General features: G+C 40.3%; 1 protein-coding gene and 1 pseudogene across 2 annotated transcripts in view; one reads left to right on the top strand and one right to left on the bottom strand.

Moving 5' to 3' along the window:
* The window catches only part of CAMSAP1 (calmodulin regulated spectrin associated protein 1), a 42,827-nt gene that overhangs the window by 5,733 nt on the left and 12,307 nt on the right, over positions 1-24,787 (bottom strand). Inside the window, exons 3-17 of the mRNA XM_082209039.1 lie at positions 18,860-19,122; positions 18,517-18,678; positions 16,271-16,351; positions 15,226-15,258; positions 12,142-12,283; positions 11,058-11,197; positions 10,886-10,982; positions 9,490-9,667; positions 7,967-8,058; positions 6,777-6,861; positions 3,899-6,257; positions 1,848-1,984; positions 1,528-1,736; positions 1,340-1,442; positions 281-396 (exon numbers count right to left, since the gene is read on the bottom strand). Of these exons, the coding sequence (XP_082065165.1) occupies positions 281-396; positions 1,340-1,442; positions 1,528-1,736; positions 1,848-1,984; positions 3,899-6,257; positions 6,777-6,861; positions 7,967-8,058; positions 9,490-9,667; positions 10,886-10,982; positions 11,058-11,197; positions 12,142-12,283; positions 15,226-15,258; positions 16,271-16,351; positions 18,517-18,678; positions 18,860-19,122 (4,197 nt within the window). The remainder of the gene's footprint in view (positions 1-280; positions 397-1,339; positions 1,443-1,527; positions 1,737-1,847; positions 1,985-3,898; positions 6,258-6,776; positions 6,862-7,966; positions 8,059-9,489; positions 9,668-10,885; positions 10,983-11,057; positions 11,198-12,141; positions 12,284-15,225; positions 15,259-16,270; positions 16,352-18,516; positions 18,679-18,859; positions 19,123-24,787) is intronic.
* LOC309523902 (microspherule protein 1 pseudogene) lies at positions 21,001-22,559 on the top strand (annotated as a pseudogene). Its single transcript has one exon. The product of its transcript is annotated as a microspherule protein 1 pseudogene (transcript).

A 24,787-nucleotide genomic window follows, 5' to 3' on the forward strand; every position in this document is an offset into this window, starting at 1 on the left:
AGTCCAATAAAGCAGGATTGTATCCAGCGTTAGCCCTACTCAGAGTCGACCCATTAAAATTGATGGACATCAATAAGGTTCATTAATTACAATGAGTCTACTCTGAGAAGAACTAGATGGATCAGTGGTCTGACTGTTTCAAAGCAGCTTCCTGCTGTATGTTCAGAGGCATGAGACCACAGAATGAAGACTGCACTGTACTGTTCCACATACTGGCAACCAGACTTATATAATCCTGATCATTAATTACACAGGTACAGATAAAATGTATTAGGTTTACCAGTGTATTCTGCTACTGATGCAACTGAAGAGGCTGCTGAGGTGCTTTCCCAGTCTCTCTCCATGTTTCGACTTGGGTTCCTGCTCAATATGGGCAAGGTTTCCATTGATTTCACTCTGTCAGAAGAATCAGAAGAACATGAGCAGTGTGTTCATAGCTACCAGATTATTTGGGGGGAAAGCAAATGTGTCCAATTTTCCATCTGCCCACATTTTGTGTGCTCTCTCTCTCTCTCTCTCTCTCTCAGAAAAGAGATGTGCTTCAGAGGGTTAGCCATGCTAAGTTGCTTAAGTTGCTTTATTAAAAAAACATAGTATCTGCAACTAATAAATTATTTTAGAATATTTCTTGCGGGCTAGAGCATGCTTTGACAGAAGCATGAAATGGTCTCTTAAATTGGTGTGTGTGTAGAAAGACAAACAAACACACACAGACATATACATACACACACACACACACAATGGAGCACCCACACGTCCACAAAAAAGCAAGGGAGTGCTTATGTGTGTGTCACAATTTTACGGGGAGAGTCCATGAATAAATAAGCCCATCAAGAGTTAGCTGTAACAAACTCTCCATTAGTGGACAATGATCATAATTGCAAAATTAGCAGCTAACACCTGAAATGAGACAATTATTTCCAATGGATTAAGAGCCTATAGATGGACCCATATTGCCATCAGTCTCCAGCAGCATGGCAATTGTTAAGGATAATGGGAGTTGTAATCCAACCACATTTGGAGCTCAAACGTTTCCCATCCCAGTTCTACCCCTAATTGCTTGTTAATCTTGTTTACAGTACCCATGACACTGACAATTTATTTATATTACCCCAATGACTATTTCTCATTCACTAATAGTGAGTACTTTAAAAGTAGTGTGCCATTACAATTTCTTGACAGTCACTACTGCACTATTGTTACCTAAAAGTTGCAATTATCTCTATTTTGCAGAGAGTTCATGGCCACTATTGAAGGCTGGATGTGGCATCTGGGCAATGTTCCCCACCCCAAAGTATGTTTCAACATCAGAATCCTAAATCTTTATGTTTTCTCTTACCGTTTGGAAGGTGCGCCACCAGAATTAACACTTTCAGGTTCGGTTGTCGTTGCAGATGCCAAAGACAGGCTAGACCCCGACTGAGCACTACTTAGATTATCAGCTGGCAAAAGAAAAAGGGTGTTACACAATGAAAAAAGTTACTTTATTATACTGTTATAGGAACCAAAATGAGTGCTGCTGCTTACGGATAGAAGAACACTTTCTTTCCAAGTTGCTATAGGATTCTTCCTGATGAACAGATATTGGCCTAGGCTGCTTGGGCTTGGGTTTGGGCTTCCCACGGCCTTGTTCTTCCAAGTTTTGCTGGTGCTTTCTTCTCAGGTGTTCTTGTTTGATGAGCTCTCTCCGGGCTTTCTCTTCTTCCTTCCGTATGCGGTCTTCTTCAGCTTTACGACTAAAAAGGCAAAGGGCAGCCTTCAAATCCCATCATTACCAATTTCTCAAGTGAGAACATAAAAGCATGAAGTACTCATCTATATACTGTGTGGCAAGACATTGAATTTACCGAGCTTCATCTCTCTTTTGTTCAGCCTCTGCCTCGAACTGGAGTTTTCTAAGGCGTGTCTCTTCAGCTTTGCGCTGCTGCTTTAAGAGGAAAGCGGCACGTTTCTTTGCAAGCTCATCTTCTGCTTTCTGCCCATCCTGTCAAATTAAAATTCAAGTGAGAAGTTGTGTTTTTGCAGCGTGGGGTACAGAAATAGCAAACGCTGTATGAGGCTATGAAGAAAATCTCATGACTTCCATCTGAGCACAGAAACATATTTTTTTTGGCTGCTTTAACAATGGAGCTGCCATTTTCCATATTTGCAACAAATATCAGCCCTCTTGCTAAGCTCACAAACTCTGCAGTGTATAACCCCAGGACAGTTAATTGAAGGTAGTGATTTCAGCAACATCTCCAAAGCTAAGCTGGTCTGGAATCTGGTCAGTGCTTGGCTAAGAAAGCAGCTTGGAGTCCTCCATTTCGAGTCCCATTAAAGAACAAGATACATATAAACATACACATATCATCATCATCAAAGTTATTATCTGCCCTTCAACAGCAAGTTCCTGAGCAGGTTATAACAACTGATAATTTAAAACAACTAAAACAGATTACAATCACGGGAATAGATGGGCCCTGAAAACAGAAAATAAAATAATCCCACTGAATATCATTGACACTGTGAAGCAAGCATCCAGGCACTCTCTATTGCCTTTTCATTGCATTGTGTTTTTGTTAAATGCTTTTGATTGATTTATTACAAAAATAAGAAAAGTGCCAACGAAAAGCAAGAAAACAAAGAATAAAAAATGTAAACTATAAAGAGTCACAGACTGAAAGGACAAAAAAAGGAACAAAGATGCAGTGCCAAAGGGATAATAAAGTATTAAGTATTAACTCACACAAAGATATATAAAAATAAAAGTATTCACCTGTGAGTTTTATCATTATTGAGAAATTATTAAAAAGGACCCCTGACAGTTAAGTCCAGTCGCAAATGACTCTGGGGTTGCAGAGTTCATCTCGCTTTATTGGCCGAGGGAACTGACATTTGTCCGCAGACAGTTTTTCTGGATCATGCGGCCAGCATGACTAAGCCGCTTCTGGTGAACCAGAGCAGCGCACGGAAATGCCGTTTACCTTCCCACCGGAGTGGTACCTATTTATCTACTTGCACTTTGACGTGCTCTCAAACTGCTAGGTTGGCAAGAGCTGGGACTGAACAATGGGAACTCACCCTGTAATAGAAGTTCTATGTAATCTTAAACGAGACAGGTGTTTGCATATACTGCACTGAGTGATGTTTTCGTTATCAAACATATGTAATGAAAGAACACTAAGGGAATTACAAATTATAATTACAAATTATAAGGGAGCATGTAGCATACAGACTCCACAAGTATGCAGAAAATGCCACCACAGGGAGAATGAGGTTGCAAAACTGTTGCCAGTCAGTTGGAGCTGATACAGTGAAAGGGAAAAATTACACAACTGCCTAATGCCATGGCTGGCACAGCTCAGCAGGACTTGGGGTGGGTGATGAATCCACTGCTGCATTCCCCTGACCCCATGTAGGATTGTCCAGCAGTACCTGTCACTATAAACCACCCTGAGATCTTCAGATAAAGAATGGTATATAAAAGACAATAATGATAATAATACGTGTTGCCAGGTAGTGCCTGTTAGCAAAAAGCAACATATAATGGTCTTTCCTCTCATGCACGTATCCCGTTGACAACAGAGGGTATAGCTGACCACCCTTGTTGCAACTTATTTCTGAGCTGCCAAATTGACTGTTGCACCTTTGCTTCAACCACATTTGCCAGAATATCTATGCACAGAGAGAGAGAGATATTAAGGGATGCCAACACACTAAGCATTAAATTATTATGCTATTAAAAAAAATATCTAACTATGCACGATGCTCCCACCCACATCACCAAACCCAGCACATGTAATATAGGCGTGTACAAAATGAACTATTCAGCCCACACCAGTTAAAAGCAAGTGTTAAGGAGAGATTACTGTTGTACCAAATAATCAGGGATTCAACAACGCTATCTTGTTCTTACCTTAAAGAAAAAACTAACTCCTGACTTCTGATCAATTTCACCAGTCAGGTATGTGGAGTCGTCTTGGCTTTCAGCTTCTCCTCCTTCATCTGGGGCTTTTAAATCAGACAGGTCTACTTCAATAAGGCTACCTTTGCTTCTCGTGGACTCCTCTGTTGGGACGTTCTCTTTCCCTGAGCTATCACAAGAAGCACAGCTAATGTCTTCTATGTTACTATTCACATCTTTGAGAGCCTCAGAGAGGATATTTGTGTCTTTGGAAGTGGACAGGGTAAATCCTGCTCGCTGTTTCTCTCTAGTGCCGTCCAGGTCAAAATTATTTTCGACAGTAGCTTCAGTCGGGGTCTTGGATGAATTGTTTGATGGAAACTGCCTTAAGTGTGGCGAGGTGTCAGTGCTAGGAGTCAGGGTTTTGATGCGCATCATGGCTTGCTGACGCTCCTTACCCTCTTTCAGTTCAGATGGTCTCCCCGAGTGAGGACTCCAACCTTGACTGAGACATGGTGGCTTAGGGAGACTACTCATGTCAGTAGGAGACAGAGGTTCGACAAAATGAACTGGTGCCTTTATCTTTTGGTCCTGAGAGACGCCTCTCAGTGACGATACTGATGGCTGTTTCATGAGAAGCTCTTGTTGCCGAGAAATCTTCAGGATATCTTGCCGGAGGGCACTGATCATTTCATTTAGTTTCTCAATGGGGAGATCACATTCAGCAGATTCGATGTTCTCTTCTAGAAGTGCAGCAGAAATCATTTTGCTTTTCTCTATTTCATGTATAGTGGGTTCCTTTAGATTGTTTTCCTCAACAAAAGCAACAGTTTCTTGGGCCTTTACTTTGGGCACTTCAAGAGCATCAAGAGTCTCTTCATCCCCCTCCTCTTTCATGAAGACGGAATCAGATTCAGAGCTCAAAGTAGCATCCACGCCTTCCCCATTGTGTCTTGAATACTCCTTCGTGAAGTGCTCTGGCTTTAGTGGCTGAGAAACTTCAGCCCCTTTCCCTTTCTTCACCACACCCAAGAATGCTGCCTTGCCCAGTTTTAACCGCTGCCTGGCCGACAACACCTCCTTCTTCTTCTTCTGAGCCTCTATCACTCTCCGCTTCTCCTCCAGCTGCATATGAAGCTGCACCAGTTCCGAAGCCAGCAGGTTAACATTATCTTTGTTCTGCCTGTTGGGGCTTTGCTCCCTCTTCTGCTTCCATGTGGTTAACAGGGCTGGACAACACTCTGATCCATCTGGTGTGGTCTTCTGTGAGCTGCTTGTGCTGGATTTTGTTTCATAGTTGTTCAATCTCTGAAACTTCCGTTCAGCAAAGTTAGTCATTCTGGCACTCCCACTGGTCATGGATGAGCTGCTTATCTGAGAAACAGTACTTAGGCATGGACTTGAACGTCCACTGGCATCATCTTTATCTTCATGTTCCTTAACCTTCATGTCTTCTTGCAGCTTTGCTGATTCCTCTTCTCCTATATACTTGGCAATTATTGGATGATCGTCTGACACTAAATCTTGTTCAACTTCCTCCATATCCAGAATGTCTGAATCAGAATCTTGCCTGATCATTGTCCATGAGGTGTCTGCAATGCGAGAATTTGGACTTTTCATGTAGCCAACATTTGTACTGCAAGCCAAATCCTCGTGTGCTTTGGTGGAGGACTGTTCTAGAGATAAAGTATCTAAGCTACTAACTGCCTGGGGATGGAAGGGCTCTCCTCTGACTTCTGAGTGCACCGACGGATCTGCCATGCTGGAACCAGCAACTGCTGATAATTCAGAACTAGAAGTTGCAGCAAAAGTTCTGCTGAGGATGTGATCTGCATGATTATTATTGACTTTCTTACGGACTAAAGCCATGGGCCCCTCACTCACTCTCTTTGATACAAAGCCTCTCTTCTTTCCTTCCCCACATTCATCCTCCTTATTGACTGATTGTTTTTCCTTTGCTGGTCGCAGAATAGCAGGCATTAAAGGCTCAAGGAAAAAGCTATCTGTCTTGCTTTTGGAGGCTTCGCTTTGTGATTTCTGAGCCCATGCGGTTGCAACTTGACTAGGTGATCTAGCTGGCACACTCTGAAGTTCCAGGTTGCCATGGTTCAGTGTAGCATCTGGGCAGATTACGGCGATCAATTCTTCATCCTCATCCTCATCCTCTATTTCTACATTGTTCAGCAAACTTTTCCCATCAGTTTTCACTGGTGCAGACTGAGGATGCTGTTTTGGAGTGATGTTGACAATGTTTGATGCTAGGCTGTCCTTGCTGATTGACCGAGCCAAGCTAATGCTATCACCAGAACTGGGGTCTGCATCACTGCTTGCAGCATAATGAAGTGCGAATGGTGTTGGCTGAGAAACAGGTCTAGAAGTAACAAAATGTCCATTAAAACTGATAAGGGTACTTTAGCAGAAATTGCCCACCTAGCTATGGAATTCACATGAATTTGTGCAATTCACTGAATTTTGGCCTTCATAAGAAGCAGAAATTCAAGGAAAAGAATCAGAGCTGACTAATTCTAAAGACATTCATTATCATAATATGCTAATATCCAAAGAACTTCTTTACACATTGGTATTCAAATAGATAGAATCCAACCATTATTTGAGGCAGGACATTATTATTTCCATTTTACAGACTGGAAAGAAGATGCTATGCACTTCCCCATCACAGAAACCAAGGCACAAAACTCTTTCATGACCAGGTTCAACACCTAACCACTGGATCAACAGTAGATTGCTGCATTTTTATCAGGCCATAATACTACGCTATCTGCATGAACACTACTATCAACATTTTTACCAATAAAGTCATACCACATGTCAACAGCATGCAAAGATATTAAGGTGCCTTTCCCATACAATATCATCCAGTATATATTACCTTTGCTTCTTCTCTGGCCATGCAAGGATTGACTCCCGTGGCTGCCCATCTACTTTTGTCAATGAATTAGAACGATGCCGTTGATCTACAAATATATATATAGATATATATAAAGGATGTTGGACAACTTTTCAAACACTCTTGATTTTAATTATTTTACACTTTTACATTATCATTACAGAATGTCCTCTTAACAAGATTTCACCATTAGAGGGCAGTATAAAACTGCTGTCATATATAGCATAGCTCAAAATTGTTGCACTATTATGACAAGTACCCATGTTTTTAAGCCTAGATATTGTGAGTTGCTGATTGGCATTGAAAACTCATTAATCTAAGTGGAACTCAATTCCAAATAACCATGCTTAGGACTGAAGCCTCAGTAGTAGTTGGTAGGGGGAATTCTTGATATAAAATGGCCAAGTACAGCTGCAGCCAGAGTTTCTCTACCTTATACATATGCATAGTATGAGTAGAACTGTGAAGGTCAGAATATTGTTCCACATCAGCCCAAGCAACACCACAAAAGGCATTCACTATCAAAGTTATTTTATCTGCAAATGGTGCTCAGATTAACCAAAACTGCTCATCCTTCCCCTACCAAAATACTCACAGCAACATCCAACAATCTAGAGCAACAGCTTCAAAAGTTTGTTGTAACCACAAGGTACCCTGTCTGGCTTGGGAGAAGGAATAGAGTTCTCAATGATTGAATCACACGGGTGGGAGGGGAAGGAAAGGAAAGGAAACTTAAGTCAGGGCCCACTACTATCTCCACCTCTTTCCTTTCTCACAAGTGAGATTAAACTAGCCACACTATTGCCTGACCCAGCTGCAGTTCCAGAGACTCAGAGACCTGGTGGGGCAAACTCAGTTGCAGTGTGTTCTTAATCCTAACCCTGATCTTTCAGTAATAGGAGCTTTCTATTGTCAACTTCAGAGGGACCAAATACCCAAAACTGTGTTCTGTGCTGTGGCTATTACTTTTGCATCAAGTTGTTCACAAGCAGGGGTGTCAACTTGAATAAATTATTGGGGGGTCCAGGTAAGCCCCACCTTGCATAACTGATCACATGATGTGGTGCAAGTACACCATTTGAATAGAAATGCCCATCAACTATGGGGGGGGCCAAAGCCCCCTCAGCCCCTAGGAATTGGCTCCTATGTTCACAAGAGAAATAGGTGCCTACCTGAACTGTCCTCCCCCTGCAGGGACTTCTGTTGTTTTTGTCTCAAAGGCAGCAATGGATGGGATGGGCTGAAGGCAGGGTTTCCTTTTCCGCTATTGTTAAAACACATACACACACACACACACACACAATTAATGAGAGGTTTTTTTGCAAGAGAAAAAACAAAACAATAGGAAAAACACACATTACTACACAACACCCATCATCCCCCCCGCCCAGAAATGCAAAAACAAAGTAAAAAAATTAAGCCAGTCAACAAGAGTGACTCACAACACAAAATTGTACCAGCTATCTGAAATTAAGAGGCTATGCTTAAGCCAATGAACTACATTCTTAAAAGGAAACCATATTTAAAAGAAAAAAAACAGAAGGAAAAGCAGGAAGGAAGGAGTAAAGATAAGAGTGAATAATGAGACTTAAGTCTCAAGAGCCCTTTACAGAACTTAATTACATCCCGACTAGGAAGATTCAAGTTACTGAAACTTTAAAGCTGTCTTACTGTACATAATGTGTTACTGAATAACTAATAGTTAATGTAGGAGACACTTGAAATTTACATTAGGAAGCTTTCCGTTTACATGGATGGTTAAAAGGACCCCATGAAAGCTAGAAAGAAGCCTATAAATGACAGAACAGACTCAGTTGCAGAAAATGGTATCTTTTTCATACTGGATGTGTGATTAGCTTACAGATTTTTGCAAAAGGTTCCCACCACAACCAGTGCCTGAACAGACTGAGAATTGTACTTCCTTATTTCTTACATTTCTTGCTCTTGAATACATTCCTTTATTATTATTTTTACCAAATATGTATCTCTTAAGACTCTGCCTAAAACTCAACTAGAGTTGCTTCTTCAGACACGCATGCTCTTAAGAACCATATTAAAGATGCTGCACTGGGAGGCTGCAACAGTTGCCCCTCTTTAATCTTATACAGAGCTTTGGAGGGGAAGGAGAGAAGGGGGCTGAAGCACCAATGCACAGGAGAGGGAAAGAGATTGACTCTGACCACCATAGCTTCTCACAGCAGGGGACTAAAAGAGCCAGGAGACTCTCAGCCACAGAAGAGACTTGGGTTTATAAGCAGCACAATCAAGATTCGGCCATCCAACCAGAACTGAGTTACATTTTCCATCACAAGCAATGTATCGTGTATCAGTGGCTTTCAAGCACTTTCTCACCAAGTTTATTCATGCAAGTGGGAGGAACCTAATGCAGAACAAAGATAATGTTGCTGCCTTCAGTATCCCAAAAGTCTACAGACCAAACTGAAAGACAACGGAGGCCTCAAAGTATGTTTTCATTTCCAAAATATAAGGATCCTTCAGTAAGCCTGTGTACCTCGCCCAAACTAAATAATATAACCTGTGGAGCAAAGTCCACACAGCTGCCTAATTTGAATTGTTGGAAGAAGGAGGGAATTAGTCTGCTGGACACAATTAAAGGTAACACTAGTAATAGGCTGTAGCTCCCAAACTGGTAAGGAAAGCAAGACTGAATGTAGAGATAGAAAGACAGACTTACAGATACTCAAATTCTTCAGGATGCAGGGAATACCTGTTGCAAGTCTCCAAAGGGAGCTGAACCGGGAGTTGTACATCAGGTGAACTGGAAGCAGCTGGATTCACCATGAAACTGCGTTTCGTTGCGTTGGAAATAGGAACAGGCAGGCGGCTACTCTTCTGCTGCAACATTGTTTTTGCTGCACATTCATTTACAGTGTTAGTGTTGCCTTAGAAATGAGCTACCACCAATCAAGAGCCCTAACGGGCACTCTCTAAGTAAGATTCTATGAAATTTCTTGCCATTGCAAATCATCAGTATCATAATCCAATAAACTCAGATAAGCATACATAAAATTCACAGTAATCAGATATGTGTTGAACAGCAAATTGGCAGAATGCCTATTAATAAGGATTCTGAAACTCTTTAACAAATTTACCTGCACTTTATATATATATATATATAAAGTCAACTGTTTTAACATTCCCAAAGCATAGTGGCAGTCCAGAAGTGGAGGCAGCCAGTGATTGCAAAAGGATAGGAGATGAGCGATGGGTATAACAAATGAAGGATGGGAAAGGACCATAAAAATAGAGTGCTTCCATGAGACAAGGATAAGGAGCCAATTTTGGGGGCTATTGAAGACTACAGAATAGAACGATTAAGGAGTGCAGAAAGTGACATACATCCAGCCCATGGAGCACAATGCCAGTCATAACAAAATAAAATGTTCTTGTGCAATTTCCATCCATTTCCACAGGACCTGCATAGGGCTGTCTCTTAATGAATGGTGCCCCATGTTAATTTATGGGCAGGACAATGCCACTTTGATTTCCTGCATCAGACCTCAATATATTTTAATCAAGTGCCAAGAGTTTCCAGACACCCACTGCCACCAAGTACTGGACCAAGTGTAGGAACACTTAACAAGCTGGACTCTCTGCATACTAGGTAGGGTAAGCTCGTATTTTGCCTACGCTTTAAAAAAGAACTAAGATCTAGTCTGGAAGGATAAAAAAGACACTCATCTAGCAACTCTCTGTGCACCCACTAGAAGACCTAAGCTTCTGATAATCAAGCCTGGAGACGCAAAGGAATGCCACACAGGCTAACAAAAAAGTGCTTTGATATAAAACATTCTAGCCACATCAGTGAAATTGTCTTCTGTAATCTGCATAGAACTCTAACCCGATGGTTGCTATTAATTTGATTCTGATTTGATTCTAGAATGTATTTTAATTAATTGACTGTGCGATTTTATGTAAACTGTGCTATTTTTACCTGTTGTTAGCCGCTCTGAGCCGGCTTTGGCCGGGGAGGGCAGGATACAAATAAAATTTTGTTGTTATTGTTATTGTTGTTGTTGTTATTATTATTACTACTATTATTATTGCTACAGAAGTTCAAAATATCTCACCATCTTTTACTTCTTGGAGGTCCCTGGGCTGCACGAAGTCTGGCTTAACATTCTCAAACCACCAGAATAATTCAGCAATGAAGACCATCATGTTGGGCTAGAAAAAGGATTTTAACATTAATAAGCTATCTACATGTCTTTTAAAATTTGGGTGAATCCCTCCATGCCTTACCTTTAGGACCAAAGGCGCATACAGCATGTCCTCCAGTGTGAGGTAAAAACATTTGCTAAGATATTCATTTGAGAATTCCCGAAGCAGCTGGATGTTATAGATACTGTCAGCAATCGATGTTACCTCTTTTAGGCAGATCTCTAACCAATGATAAAAGCATCAAGGATCAGTGTCACAAGGAAGCCCAATGGATTAACCCTCAGCTCATGCAATTATCATGTAGGAAAAAATAGTCAACACTTTTCCCAACAGTGCTTTGCTTCAGCCTATAAGTCAAACTACAGGAGTGGTGTTCAAAGACAGCACAGGAACTGTGCAGCTCCAAGTCCCAACAGCACACTAGGGGCAGCCTTTGCAAACCTGGTGCCCTGCAGATGTTCTGTACTAAAACTTCCATAAGCCCTAGCCAGCATAGAGGACACTGTGTTAGCAAAGGCTGCACTAGGGATACTGAGGCCAGTTTGTATCAGCATGGAGATATTCTCAGCCAGGAAAGATAAAATTAGTATCATGGGCATGAGAGAGGGGAAAGTGATCAGTTAGAACATGTATAAGGGTGGTAGTTTCTGGATACAACGTGCCCATACTTAGATGTAAGAAATGTGATTCACCATACATTATACATATTCAACCTGGGCTCTTCCTAATGAATGCCACTTCTCTAATCCCTTTGCATCAATCTATTGGGTTGATATAGATCAGTATTGCATGGAGAACAAGCCTAGAATACACATCACAACTCCCCAAAGGTGGTAACTTGGAAGCAACAACCTTGTCTGAGAAGCAGCAGCAGCATTGCCATCCTTGTTTACATGCCATCATAGATACACATAATAAGCAAAAAGGACAGTTGACCAGGGGTTTGAGCCAACCAAAGTGAAGGATTTTTGTCTAGTTAGTTTCAGATATATTTTTCAAAATGTGCTCCCACTGCAAACAGTAGGACTAAAAGTTATTGGATCATTTAAATTAGATTATAATGAATACCACAATTAGATTTGTATAAAGTTATTTTGGTAAATCCGTAACATTCTACTCAGACATTATTTAAAACTAGGTCACTTAGAATTTCTTATCCACGTACCATCTAGCTTCATATGTTCAGGACAATAATAATGTATCACAGCCAATAAAGCAGCCCCATCACTGCAGTCCTTCATCAAATCTTCAAGCAATGGGAAAAATGGTAACTGCCTATTTGAAAGGTGATCTCGGCGATAACGTACCTAATAGAGGAAGGCAGAATTTGTCACTGTAGCAAAGCTACTTGTCTTGTCATAATTACAGTATGAAGCAGTGATGTTACGATTGCCATTCCTCAGCTTGAAACTTCTCATAATTCATCACTGATCTTGTGATCTGATATTCTATTGCATTGGTCGGCTGACCATAATAAATAGTCTACAAAACTACAAACTCAATTCCTTGAGGTATTTTTAGTTGGTTAAACTGTACCTAATTTGAAATAGTGATACCAACCCACCAATCCTAGAGAAATAGTGAAGCAAAGATTAAGTCTGGTAGACCCAAAGTTTTGTAAGCTGAATTACAAATAAATCCAACAGGCAACCTGGAAAACAATTGGTACTTGTATTACAAGGCTCTTCTTGTCAGACTCCATTCCACTACCGGCATGCACTAATTTTATGTAATGAGTTGTTGGCATAAACAGATATCATCTGTTCTTTGGTTGTTCTGTACTCCAAATCAATAATTGCTTTAGCACACAATAGTCTTTGACAGTGTATCAAGAGTACTCTGCTAGCGAGTAAAATTACTTGCAAGTTTAATAAGCAAAGCAGCACCTCAGTAAGTTCCCACTTCAGTAGCAGGGATTTCAATATATTAACTAAAGCCTAAGGCTACTGCATAATATAGCATAAAACAGATGCAACTGAAGTTGTTACCAATCTAACAGAAAGCATTTTCACTTATTGTGCTATAATCCTAATATTCAATAGATTGCATGGAGACTGTATTAAGCTAATAAATCACACAATAATAGTATTTGACTAAATGCCTTTCAGTTCTATACCACTATAGTAAAAATATTTCATTATTTTTATCTAAACTATATTACACAATACACAATATTGCTAGCTAGCTACTTAAGGCCATATCTATGTATGAAACGTGTATATATTTGAGGAAAGCATAGGCTGAGAAATTATTTCTGCAAACAAGTATTACTTGGTTACAAGTTCCAAAGACAGGGAAAAAGCAATGCAACAAAATTAGTTTTGAATTATTCAGTTCAGTTTAATTTAAAATTTTCCCAGCAGGATAATCAAAGCTTTGTCAAATATCAATATTAGTATTATACAAAAAAGATGCAAAAGAAAGGTATATCATACTAAATGAGCAAGGGCCATATAAGATGTGTTGAATTAAAAGAGATTTATAAATACAAGATGCAAGTTGCTTTTCCCCCAGCCTGAAGCTCTCCATAAATATGTAATGCAATGTGAATCATACTGTACCACACGAGCATATTCCACTGGTTCCAGCATGCAGTGCGATAGGGCATGCATCAGATCAGGCTTACGCAAAAAATACCAAGATACAAGATGGTAATCAGAATCATATAATAAATTCAAGCAAGTTGACACCCATTAAGTAGTGAATATGATTATTCAAATCAAGCAGATTACTTTACATAGTAAGGTGATCTGGTTAGTTTAAAGCATACTTCCCACCTTCATCTCCCCACTGCCTAAGCAATACCAGAAGGATTGACTTCAAAGCAAACTAAGTGTTACTAAATTGAAAATCTTGGTTTTGAGCGATATCTAGCATTGCCTTCATTCTGGAAGCTAAATCCTACACAATTTTAGAAACTATTACAAGCTAGGGACATTTGCTCTCACTTAAAGACTTTCTGCGGTATCAATAAATGCTTAGGATGGTATCTGCTGTCCATGCACAAGGAGCTCTGGCACAATGATAACAGCAAGGAATGTTATGCTAGTATCGCAAGAGCATGCCAGTGCAACTTGAATACGATCAAGGGCATTTGGCTACCAGCTTTGAACTGGTTAGCATAAAATCAATAATATCCATATGGTTTCAGGACTGCAGCAATAGTTATTCATTTATTTCAGAAAAATTTTATATAGCTTAAAACAAAAATACCCTCAATGTGGTTCACAAAAAGAATTTACAGAATGTAAGACCCATTTAACAGCTTTCCCCCTGAATTACTATTTCAATGATCACTGTCAGAAAAGGGCAAAGCAATACTTGATATAGCTTAATATTCCATCACCAACACTGCCCACAACCAGACTCTCCTGAGCATTTAAAGCCAACTGCAGGCGCAAATCCAGAGCCTCCCCTTAGCTGATTAATTACATAATCAGAACAACAAATGAATCAAGTTACATGCCTCTAGAACCAAAATAAGAATCCATCATATCCATAGGAATGCAGAACAGAAAATACTGAAGATTTTGTTTTGTTTTGTTAAAGTACTAAGCATCTATACCTTTGAGACAGAATATTAATAGTAATGGAATCAAGTGGCCATGATGTGCATGAGCACAAAAAATAAAATTTGCATTGTATAGGAAACATTTTAACAGCACCCTGCCTAAAGCTCAAATGTGGAAGTCAATCCTCACAACCAGTGCTTTTTTCTGGGGGAGGGACACAGGGGTACGCATACCCCTAAACATTTTGTGAATCTAAGTTCGACCTCATTGAGCGGCAGTATTTCAATATGAGTAGGAAAATGAGAGTACTCCTAAACATTTTTTTAAGAAAAAAAGCACTGCTCACAACCCATTTTCTAAGACATACAAGCACCAAATTACTTTAAACTGACCAGCTTCACCTTAGCACTGCATAAAAGGAGTTTTCTGAACAGGAGAACAGTAACACACAATCAGTAGATTGTTCCTAATGTTTGACTGATTTCCTTGCTTCTCCAAATTAAGATTTTGAATCCCCAAAATTCTTAAATGCTGTATAGTGATGAGTATGCTGTACATACAGTATGTTGGCTCATGTAATGGAATCTACATTTTTTTAATATAAAAAAATCCTTAAGCAGAGAGTATATTGTAAGTTGTGAAAGCAGCATTTTAAATGGAAGCGAACACCAATAAAAGAATTACTAAAAGCCATGGTTTTGCAGATGACAACTGTCACATAGAATTAATTCACTTACAGGTACTAATTTCCAATACCATTTGGAAGGAGACTGCTCAGGAAGCAGGGAAGGGAATGTGGGAACAGGAGAGGAACATCAGCAGAGCAAGTTATAAGCAATACTTAAATGCACCCAATCCACAGACACTTTCATATCATGCTAGGTTCTTGAAATAGTAGTAGGCAAATACTTGAGCCAACAGTATCCTCAAGAAGGAAATGCTAGCATCGAATTAAGAAGTCTCATAGGCAGTTATTTAAATGCTTCCTTCTGCAATAAAGGATACTGAAAGAGTTTTTTGCTCCGCACTAGTTAACATCATTACAGCAGTATTTAGTGCTACTTAGGTCAGTGCAGTTTGGCCAAAACATTCACAACAAATCAGACCAACTTTGAAGTTATTTATATTTGAGGAAAAACTTCCATTCCCCAGTAATGAAAGTGTAGCATTTATTAACAATTTTTAGTGCATTGAAATAATTAAAGGGAGAAAAGAGGGGAAGAGTTGCACATGTAACACTGATAATTCTTTTGACTATTTAGCACATGCTTTATTAGTACTTGAAAGGGTTCCTGAATTTCTTCAAATCAATGTGTACAGCAAATATGATCCTGAATAACTTCACAATAAATGCTGAAAGTAATATGTTACATTATAAATATTATTAAAATACAGCATTGACATTTTAAGAGATGAGTAAAATGCAGGGTACAGACAACTATTCTAATCCAAAATACCAGAGCAGCCTCCAAATGCACAGGCTTCCTCCCTGACTTTGAAATCAAGGAACATCCGGGCACACATGGGAAAAGCACAAGCATTTGGAAGCTCAATACACACATTGACCTGCAGTTATCACAAAGAATGCAGGGAAAGGAAACCAGAAGCATTACACACAGTACAGAATTCTATGTAAATGAAGTGCAAGACAGCTTACAACCGCTTACTTGGTAAGCCATCCTACAATGGCTTACTTGGCAGCTGAAAAGTAATACAATCTAGTTCCAAGTAATATACATGTGAATAAACTAAAATCCATGATTCATCTAAAGTGTCTTTTACCTTTTGGTGACCTGGGCTTTCCAGTAAATGCTGTTTTAGTTTGACCTCTTTTTCTGTTATCTCTCTCATTTTCAGGTTCACCTAAAAATAGGGGAAAAGATAAGTCAGTGTAAGAAGACTGGAAAAAGTTTAAAGACTATCTACAGAAATATTGTAAAATTAATGAATGTTAGAAAAATGTTGGAATGAAGTCATATGGCTTTAGTAGAAATGTTATAAGGAACTAGGTATAAAATTAATAGAGTATTAAAGGAAAAAATAAGGTTAGAATGTGTTAAGATAATTATAGGATAGAAAACAGAGGAAGATGGAAAGGAATTGCTGAAACAATTAGCAGAAGTGGAATACAAAAAGGGAGGTGTGAGGAGGTCGTTGAAATAAGTGAATGAAAGATAAGATATTGAAATTGTTTGATGTTGATTTGATGTTGTTTGATGTGTTTTTTGTTTTGTTTTGTTAGTTTAATGTGGTAAGTGTGTTGTAGTGTTTTTGTATTGTATTGTATTGTTCTTTTCTTTTTTGTAGTGTTTAAATTGTTGGAAAAGTAATAAATACATACAATTTATTACATACCTTTCCCAAAAAATATTTGTACTGCTTCAGTTCAACTGCCATTTGCCTTATCAGTCTTCTATGCTTCTGAACTCAAACCAGAGGGGGAACAGAGGCCACCCATAAAAGTATTTCACAAGCTGATGATCAAACTGGTACTGCACTCAGTTTTTCCTTGCATTATCTTAAGGCTCTAAGTGCTAACAAACAGTAGAAAACATTTCTGCTTTCTAGTACATACCACAGACACCCAAGTTAAGGCAGGTATCAGGGATTCCAGCTTCAGGGATTTGTCCAGTCAGTTCTCTCCCACACTGTGCTTGTTTCATTTTTCAATGTCTTCCTACTTTTTTCTAGATTCTCCCCTCTCCCAACCAACTAATCTCCAAAGACATGGCACTGCAAATGACTCACAGCCAACAGTCTAAGAATTTAAGAGCCCTGCACTAGTTTAGATCAAAGGTCCATCTATTCCAGCATTCTGTTCTCACAGAGGCCAAGGAGATGCCTACTGGCAGCTGCAAGGACTTGAGCACAACAGCAATTCCCAGCAACTGGCATGCAGAAGCATACTGCCTGACACTGAAGGTAGTACATGGCTATCATGAAGGATAAGGTTAATATCCTTTTAAAGTTCTCAACCTCAATGCACACATCCTCCACATCTTGATTTCTACACTATCAGTGCAAAATGGGCACAATCCAGCTAAAGTGAGGCACCTTTAGTGTGAAAAAAGTCCTCTACACAAAAGCTATGTTTAGACTTAAATAAAGGCCCCAAATTATTTACTTCACATGTATGACTTATTTTAAAAATTAAGGCCGATCTCTGGTTTCATATATAATCATTTTCAAAAATAACAGTTTTAAAGTTAATTTTGAGAAGTGGATTTTCACACTGGGTTGGCACAATAAAGCAGAGTAGCTGTGTGAGCTAACCTGTGTCTGAACAACGAGTAACTTTTATTGGAGTCCTCATAAAGAAAGCCTCCCACATTGGATAATTTTATTAAAGTTCCCCAAAATCATGTTTGGTAGCAAGCAGATCCTTTTCACTATATTAAACAATAAAGATTGAGTGGATATGAGTGGGTAGAGGAGCTTTCCCCCCCTCTCATAATACTAGAACATGGGAAAGTCAAGAACAACAGAAGGAAATACTTCACTTGGTACGTATCTAAACTGCTGAATTTTCTGCCACAAGATGTGATGACAGACACCAGTTTAGAAAGCTTTCAACCAAGAGAAGCCTTTTCCTCCATGAATTTGTCTATCATGGTCTACTAGTCATGGTGGCTGTGCGCTACCACCAAGATATCCTGTAAATCAGTTGTAAGGGAACAACAGTGGGAGAAGACTATTGTCTTTGTGCCCTCCTTGTAGGTTTCTTGGAGACCTCTGGTTGGCCATTGTGGGAAGCAGGAAGCTGGACTAACTAGGGATGCCTTTGGTCTTATCCAGTAGGGCTGCTCTTATGTCATTATGGTCAAATGAAGAAAAAGCACTGTTTTATTAATATAGACTCTTTAGTATAAAATATGTTTATGCTGATTACTCATTGTTTGATGGGGGGGAGGATAACTTTTATTAATAGTGCAATGACTACTGAATACCATTTCCCTACAGGAAATGTATTCAATAGAGTTCAAATCTACTCACATCTAAAGATGCTGTGTTACACCATTGTTTTTTACCTTATTAACCCAGAATATCATTGCATCCTCCAGATCATAGGGCAATTCCTTTGAGGCACTAAATGTAGAAAAACATTTGACACTTGCAACCACTTTCTCAATGCTGATCATTTCCACAGTGTAGGCCATCATGAGGGCATCAATCATTGCCATGTGAGGACTCTAAGGAACAAATAAGAACATGTTTCATTCAAATATATTTGAAGAAAGCAGGGGATATATATATTTTTTTAAGTTGGCTAATTAAAACAGGCTACAATTGAGGAAGCTAAGGTGAAAAACTCTGAAGGACAGAATGGGTACTACGGCAAAGAAAAGTTAAGCTTTCTTTTCTTAAGCTAACCATTTTGATTGGCGCACAGCTGAGATCCAATTCAGACACAGGTGTATCATCGCTCTCCATGACGTAAATCCCTTTCCGAGACAGAGCCTGGATGACCGACTGGTGTCCCTGCAGAGCAGCCACCTGATCCCCTTTCAGAATGAGGCTGCAGACACGGCAGTAGAGCTCGCTGGACAGCAACAGCTTGATGACAGGTGGTTTAATATGTTCTTCCTCATACTGATCTATATAAAATGGGTCCTTCAGTTCATCTGGGATGTTATCTGAAAGAAAAGAAGAATGAGGTCTAACAAGGGGGTTCATTATAAGCAATACAAAAGCTCATTGAGAACAGAGGCAAAACACACGCACACACAGTCAGAAGCAAACTACTTTCTGGCATTTAAGAATATTAGAGAACATAGATGAGCAACTTACTTTAGTAGCTGCAAAAAAATATTTCTTTCCCAACACGTCCCTTTCTGTGACTTTGGGTGAACCGGCTCTACTACCCTCAGTCATCCAATACCTCAATGTGACCACCTCCCCCATTTCCTTTAACTTCCTCCACAAAACTTTTTTCTTTTTCCAGGAAGTCCTTTTTGTAACCAAGCAAAATTACATGAAATTGAAGTAATCACATATTATTGCCTCCATTTCTGCCCTTCCTCTGCTTTCCCTGTGTCGATTTCAGATTGTAAATCCACTGAGGCAATGCCTTGTTGCAACTGTTCTTTGTAAAGCACTATGTGTGTAGCCAGCACTATATAAATAATAATCTATAATGGTTAGCAGAACATACATCAGATTATTTCTGGTCATCTTGAACCTCTCATAACCACAGAACACCCCATCAAGAAAGAGTAGGTGCATTTGCTAAGGTACCTTGTGAGACCACAATGGTTGCCTGAAAGAGGTTGGGAAAAGAGAAAGGGCAACCCAAACAGACTTATGATAGGACTAATAATCTGTGCTAAACTTTTAGGTTGCTTTCGGCCATCTAAACACGCACACAACATGGCAGCAGTGCTGGGCAGCACTTTATGTGCCTGGGCCATTTGTGTATCTAAAAGCAACCTAACCTGAAACCGTAGCCAATAGCATATCAATATTATTCTTTTTTTAACAGTTTAAATGCTTTACAGATTGACAAATTCAAATAATAAACTTTATTGCACTATGATAACTTGATATCTAAAATGTACATTTAAAACACTAACATCTTTTAAATTAGCATACTGCTAATGACACCAGAGATACTCACTGAAAGTTTGCAGAAGTTTATCAATAGCTTTGACATGCACACAACCTTTTTAATTTGATGTAACAGAGTGCTTCCAGACAGGGGCTTAATTTGCAACTAAGTTGCTGAGACATTGCAAACAGGACATTGGCAGCAAGGGTTTTTCCACTTACTGGATTTCCCCTGGAAAGGGTAAATCTGGATTAATGGAGGTGTGGGGAGAGTGTGTACAGTACTGGTATTTTGATGGGGAAGTTAGAAGAAACCTACATGCATGAAGAGCACCAATCCAAATAATAAATAAGCACCAGGAAGCTCTCTAAACACACTTAACTAGAAGCAGGTCCCATTGAACTCAGCAAAACTCATTTCTAAGTAAAGGCTTAATGTGAACTAGCAGACCGCAACCACTTTACAATGTCTTCAAAATGTTTTATTTCTATCATACACTAATCTTCAAGCCACCAAGAGCAACACACCATTTGCATTTTTTGCATGTTTATTAGACTATCACTATGTTATATATTTCTGCCTCACTAGATCAGAATAGAATCTGATCATTCGAGGCCTCAGGAAGAGTTTTTATATACTACGCTCTTGCAAAATATCAAGGCAACACAAAAGCAACACAAAACAGTTAAAGCAACTAGCACAGCATTCTAAGGATTTGTGCTATACGATTCTACTTAGCTACACTGCTCAGCAACCTTGTAGCCATGTTCTGCACTAACTGCAGCTCTTATTCTAGCACTCCCTTGCTCTCTGCTGGTAAAGGTAAACAGAACAACCAAGGCTTTGTTGATGCCATAACCAGGCCCAGACTGAAATTATTTCAGATAATCTATTTCATCCATGAACATCCATGAACATCTGCAATTAACCAGCCACCACCATCTCAATTACCTTGTGCCTCAAAAGAGATATTCACAACTGGGCAGTACTTCTCAAAACACCTTAGGTTCACATCTCCAAGATGGAGGTCAGAGAGAGAAAGGAGAATCCAGCACGTCTTTCCTATAACACTTGGGAATGACATGCTGGATTCCAGACTGATGGTGTCAGGCACAATGAGTCACTCTGAAGACAAGTCTCTGGAAGGGCAAAAAATGAGCTCCTCACAGGTGTTGGGTGCCATGATGATGAAGTTTGATGATGAACTTGTAGAGAGCAGTCTTGTCAAATCATCCAGCCAGGCCAAGAACTCCAGTGGGGTGGAGCCAGGGCACTACTCTGCCAATGAGCCTTCTTCCAATGACAACAAGAAGGTGTCCAAATCTGCACAAGTCACTCCAAGCCCAGCTCCAAATCCCAGCATCACCAAGCAGATGTTGAAGAAGTGCAAGCATCCTTTGAAGGTCACCAAGGATTTGGGCCGCTGGAAACCCACTGATGTTTTGCTGTTGATCAGCATTGTGTTTCAGATCATGACTTGACCTCTTTGCACTTGGGGGTTCAACTGCTGTTTTAATATGCAGGAGATCCAGAAGAGGTGGCATGCTCTGCTGTATAACCCTGTGATTTCAAAGCTGTCTTGACAGGCCATGCAGCAGTTGCATCCAGAAGCCATAGTCTCTATGCAGAGTAAAGTGCTCTTCAGCAAAGCAGTGGAGCCAACCCACTATGGATACCCAGAGGTTTTCTACCCCTCCTGCACTGCCAAGGTCCTACTGACACACTGGCAACTCATGAAGCAGTACTACCTCTTGGGAACAGTGCAGCCACTGCCCAAAGGGGATCAGGTGCTCAGCTTTCTGATGCCAAATACGTGATAGATGACAGAAAACTAAATGATATCTGAGATGAGGTGTTGGAGCATGAGCTGACCGAGGCAGACTGGAGGCAGAAGCATGAACTCCAGCAGCTGGAGCAAGAGCTGCATAAGTGGCAGGTGCTGGTGGACAGTATAACAGGAATGACTTCCCCTGATTTTGATAACCAGACATTGGCTGTGTTGCGTGAAAGGGTGGTGCATTATCTTAGGCACTCCTGGGGGATCACACTTGGCAGAGCCATGGAAGATCACACTTGGCAGAGCCACCAAAGACAATCAGATTTGATGTAGATCTAGCACTGCAGGGGCCAGCCTAGAAAATATCCCACAAGCAAGGCATCATCAAGCTGAAAAACAATGGTGACTTTTTCCTAGCAAATGAAGACCAGCGACCCATTTACATGGATGGGCACCCTGTGTTTTGTGGCAGCAAATGGAAACTCAGAATTAACTTGATGGTGGAGATTGCTAGCTTGCGGCTTGTCTTCCTCATCAGCCAAGACCTGATTGTGCTTACTAAGGCAGAGGATGCCCAAACTGCCCATCTCTGAGGCCTGGATCAAACCAAAAGCACCAGTGGGCCAGTGTTTGGCTTTTCACACCCCACTCCTTTTGCAGCAGAGACCATCAAGCTTTCTGATGACGACGATGCAGCTTCTAAGATCCTGCCCTTTCCTAGGCTGGGACTGAAACTTCTTGGGGGGCTTTTCTTTTGCAGAGGAGGAGCTCTGCTTCATCAATCAGCAGACAAAAAGAGCCAAGCCTTAAACTAGCACCTTGCTTGCATGGTGTGCGGCTAAGCTTGTGCAGCTATTGTGCTTGATTCTCTTTGGAACAGAGTGACAAAAACTTTTATGGAGGATTAAGGGCTAGGGAGTGTGTGTCAAATGAGCTAATAAAATAGTTGCTAATCTTTTTTTTTAACCCACCTCAGGGTCCAGGTAAGGCCTCTTAAGGAGGGAGCACAGCACTACCTCTTTCAAAATGGTAGGCATCGCTCCCTCCCACAATGAGCATCCAGTCAATCCCTCTTAATTAGCTCTTACAAACCATGATAAACAAAGAGGCAAATGACATGTGATAAGCCTAACCCACTACCAAGTGTCCTGTCCACATTATCAGGCTGTAAAAGCTAAATCTTCAGAACAAGGCAGAGATTTCAGGAGAAGTGCTCATCTTTCTCTTGCCAAGGATACCTCTAGTCCAATTATGCTTTCACCCACTGAGCACAGCACTTTACTGCATAAAGTAGTTTATCATTCCACTAGTCCAGAAAATGATATAGCCTATCTGACTGATCTGGGCTTTGATCAGAATTCAGCAGCTTTCTGTTATTACTTCTTCTAGAGCTACTATTTGAGGTTTCAGAGCACACATTCCAGAACATGCTTCGTGTCTTTCAATAGACATTGACATTCCAAGAATCCCAGCACTGATGACCTTCTGATGATGCATGTATGCACACCCAATGACCCCTTGAGGGTCACAAGCCCAGCTGAATATCCTAGGGTTTTCCCCAGGATACCATATTTTACATATACAGACATAATTTATATTATCATTACCCTGAAGGGAAATGACACACCATTACCAAACAGACAGATTATGCCCTAGAGAGCTGTAGTGGAAAGCCACTTCCGGGCCTGCCCCAGGAGGTGGGGTTGCGGGCATCACGCCCTCCCCACGTGAGCGGGGGCTGGTCTCAGCCCCCGCGAGAGCAGGGGAATCCCGTCCGGCCACGCCTCCCGGCCAGCCAATCGGCTGGCTGGAGGGGGCGTGGCTTGCCCTATTTAGGGCCAGAGCGGAGGGGGCTCGCCCTCTCTTCTCCGGCTAGCCCCACGTTGTGGCCTAATTCGCCCAATTAACCTTAATTATGGTGTCTCGTGTGTTTATTTATCTTGGTGGGGGGCGGGAACTCGCCACGCAACAGGAAATAATTACTATATGCTTCCATAAAGTCCAAAATGCAGGCAAAGACTACAAGTGCTTCTAGATGGAGGTTTACTCTGAAAATCATGGAGGGAATGACTACTGCTGATTGAAATGTCAGAGTCAGATCTAACAAGATTGATACCAGTTATGGAAACCACAGGAGGTGAGAGTGTTCTTGTGCTCAAATCCTACTTGCTGGTTTCCCTCAGGCATCTGTTCAGTCACTGTGAGAGAAGGATCCTGAACTAAATGGGCTATTGGCCTGATCCAGCAGGATCTTCTTATGCTGCTGGCATAATCCACAAGCTGTATTGCTGAAAATTTTTGACCAAAATTTCTTTATGAGAGACTCGCCACCTCCAAGTCTACCAATGCAGGGCTCATTCAAGAATAGGAAGCTGCTGCTTGAGGACCTTTTATACATTTTTTCATCCTTCTCAGATTATTTTTATTAGTGTTCAGTTGCTATAAGCTTCCCAGGAATAAGTACAATGCAAAAGCACCAGTGAGTTACATTTGTTTTCAGAAACTGCTATGTACATAAAACTATTAGCTTCTTAGTTTCACCCAATTCTCATGAAAGTACTACAACAACTATGCAGGACAATATCCATACTATTCCAAAATCCCAAGGAAGTTGCAATTTTGAGTTTTAGGAATTCTAGTTACGGTACTAAAACTTAATTTCAAGTTACATATTTTTTGTTACTCCTACCAACAGATTTCAAAAGTAGTTTTCAGCATTAACAAAGATATGTAAAGCTTTCAAATCTATTCAGTTGTTTTATAAACAAGGAAAATAAAATGATAGTGTATAGCTTGATAGAGATGGGAAGTACCTAATCAATATTACAAGTTTCCCTGTGTCTGTGCAAAATCAGCAACCTACACTACTATCTAGTATTACCTGACCACTCAGCTCAATAGCTATTATTTTAAAATATTGTCAGATTGGTAATAATGCTTAGTGTTGCAATTGTATGTTTTAAACTGTGATAAAATA

The sequence above is a fragment of the Podarcis vaucheri genome (genome assembly GCF_965113315.1).
Source record: "Podarcis vaucheri genome assembly, chromosome: Z".
NCBI lineage: Eukaryota > Metazoa > Chordata > Lepidosauria > Squamata > Lacertidae > Podarcis > Podarcis vaucheri.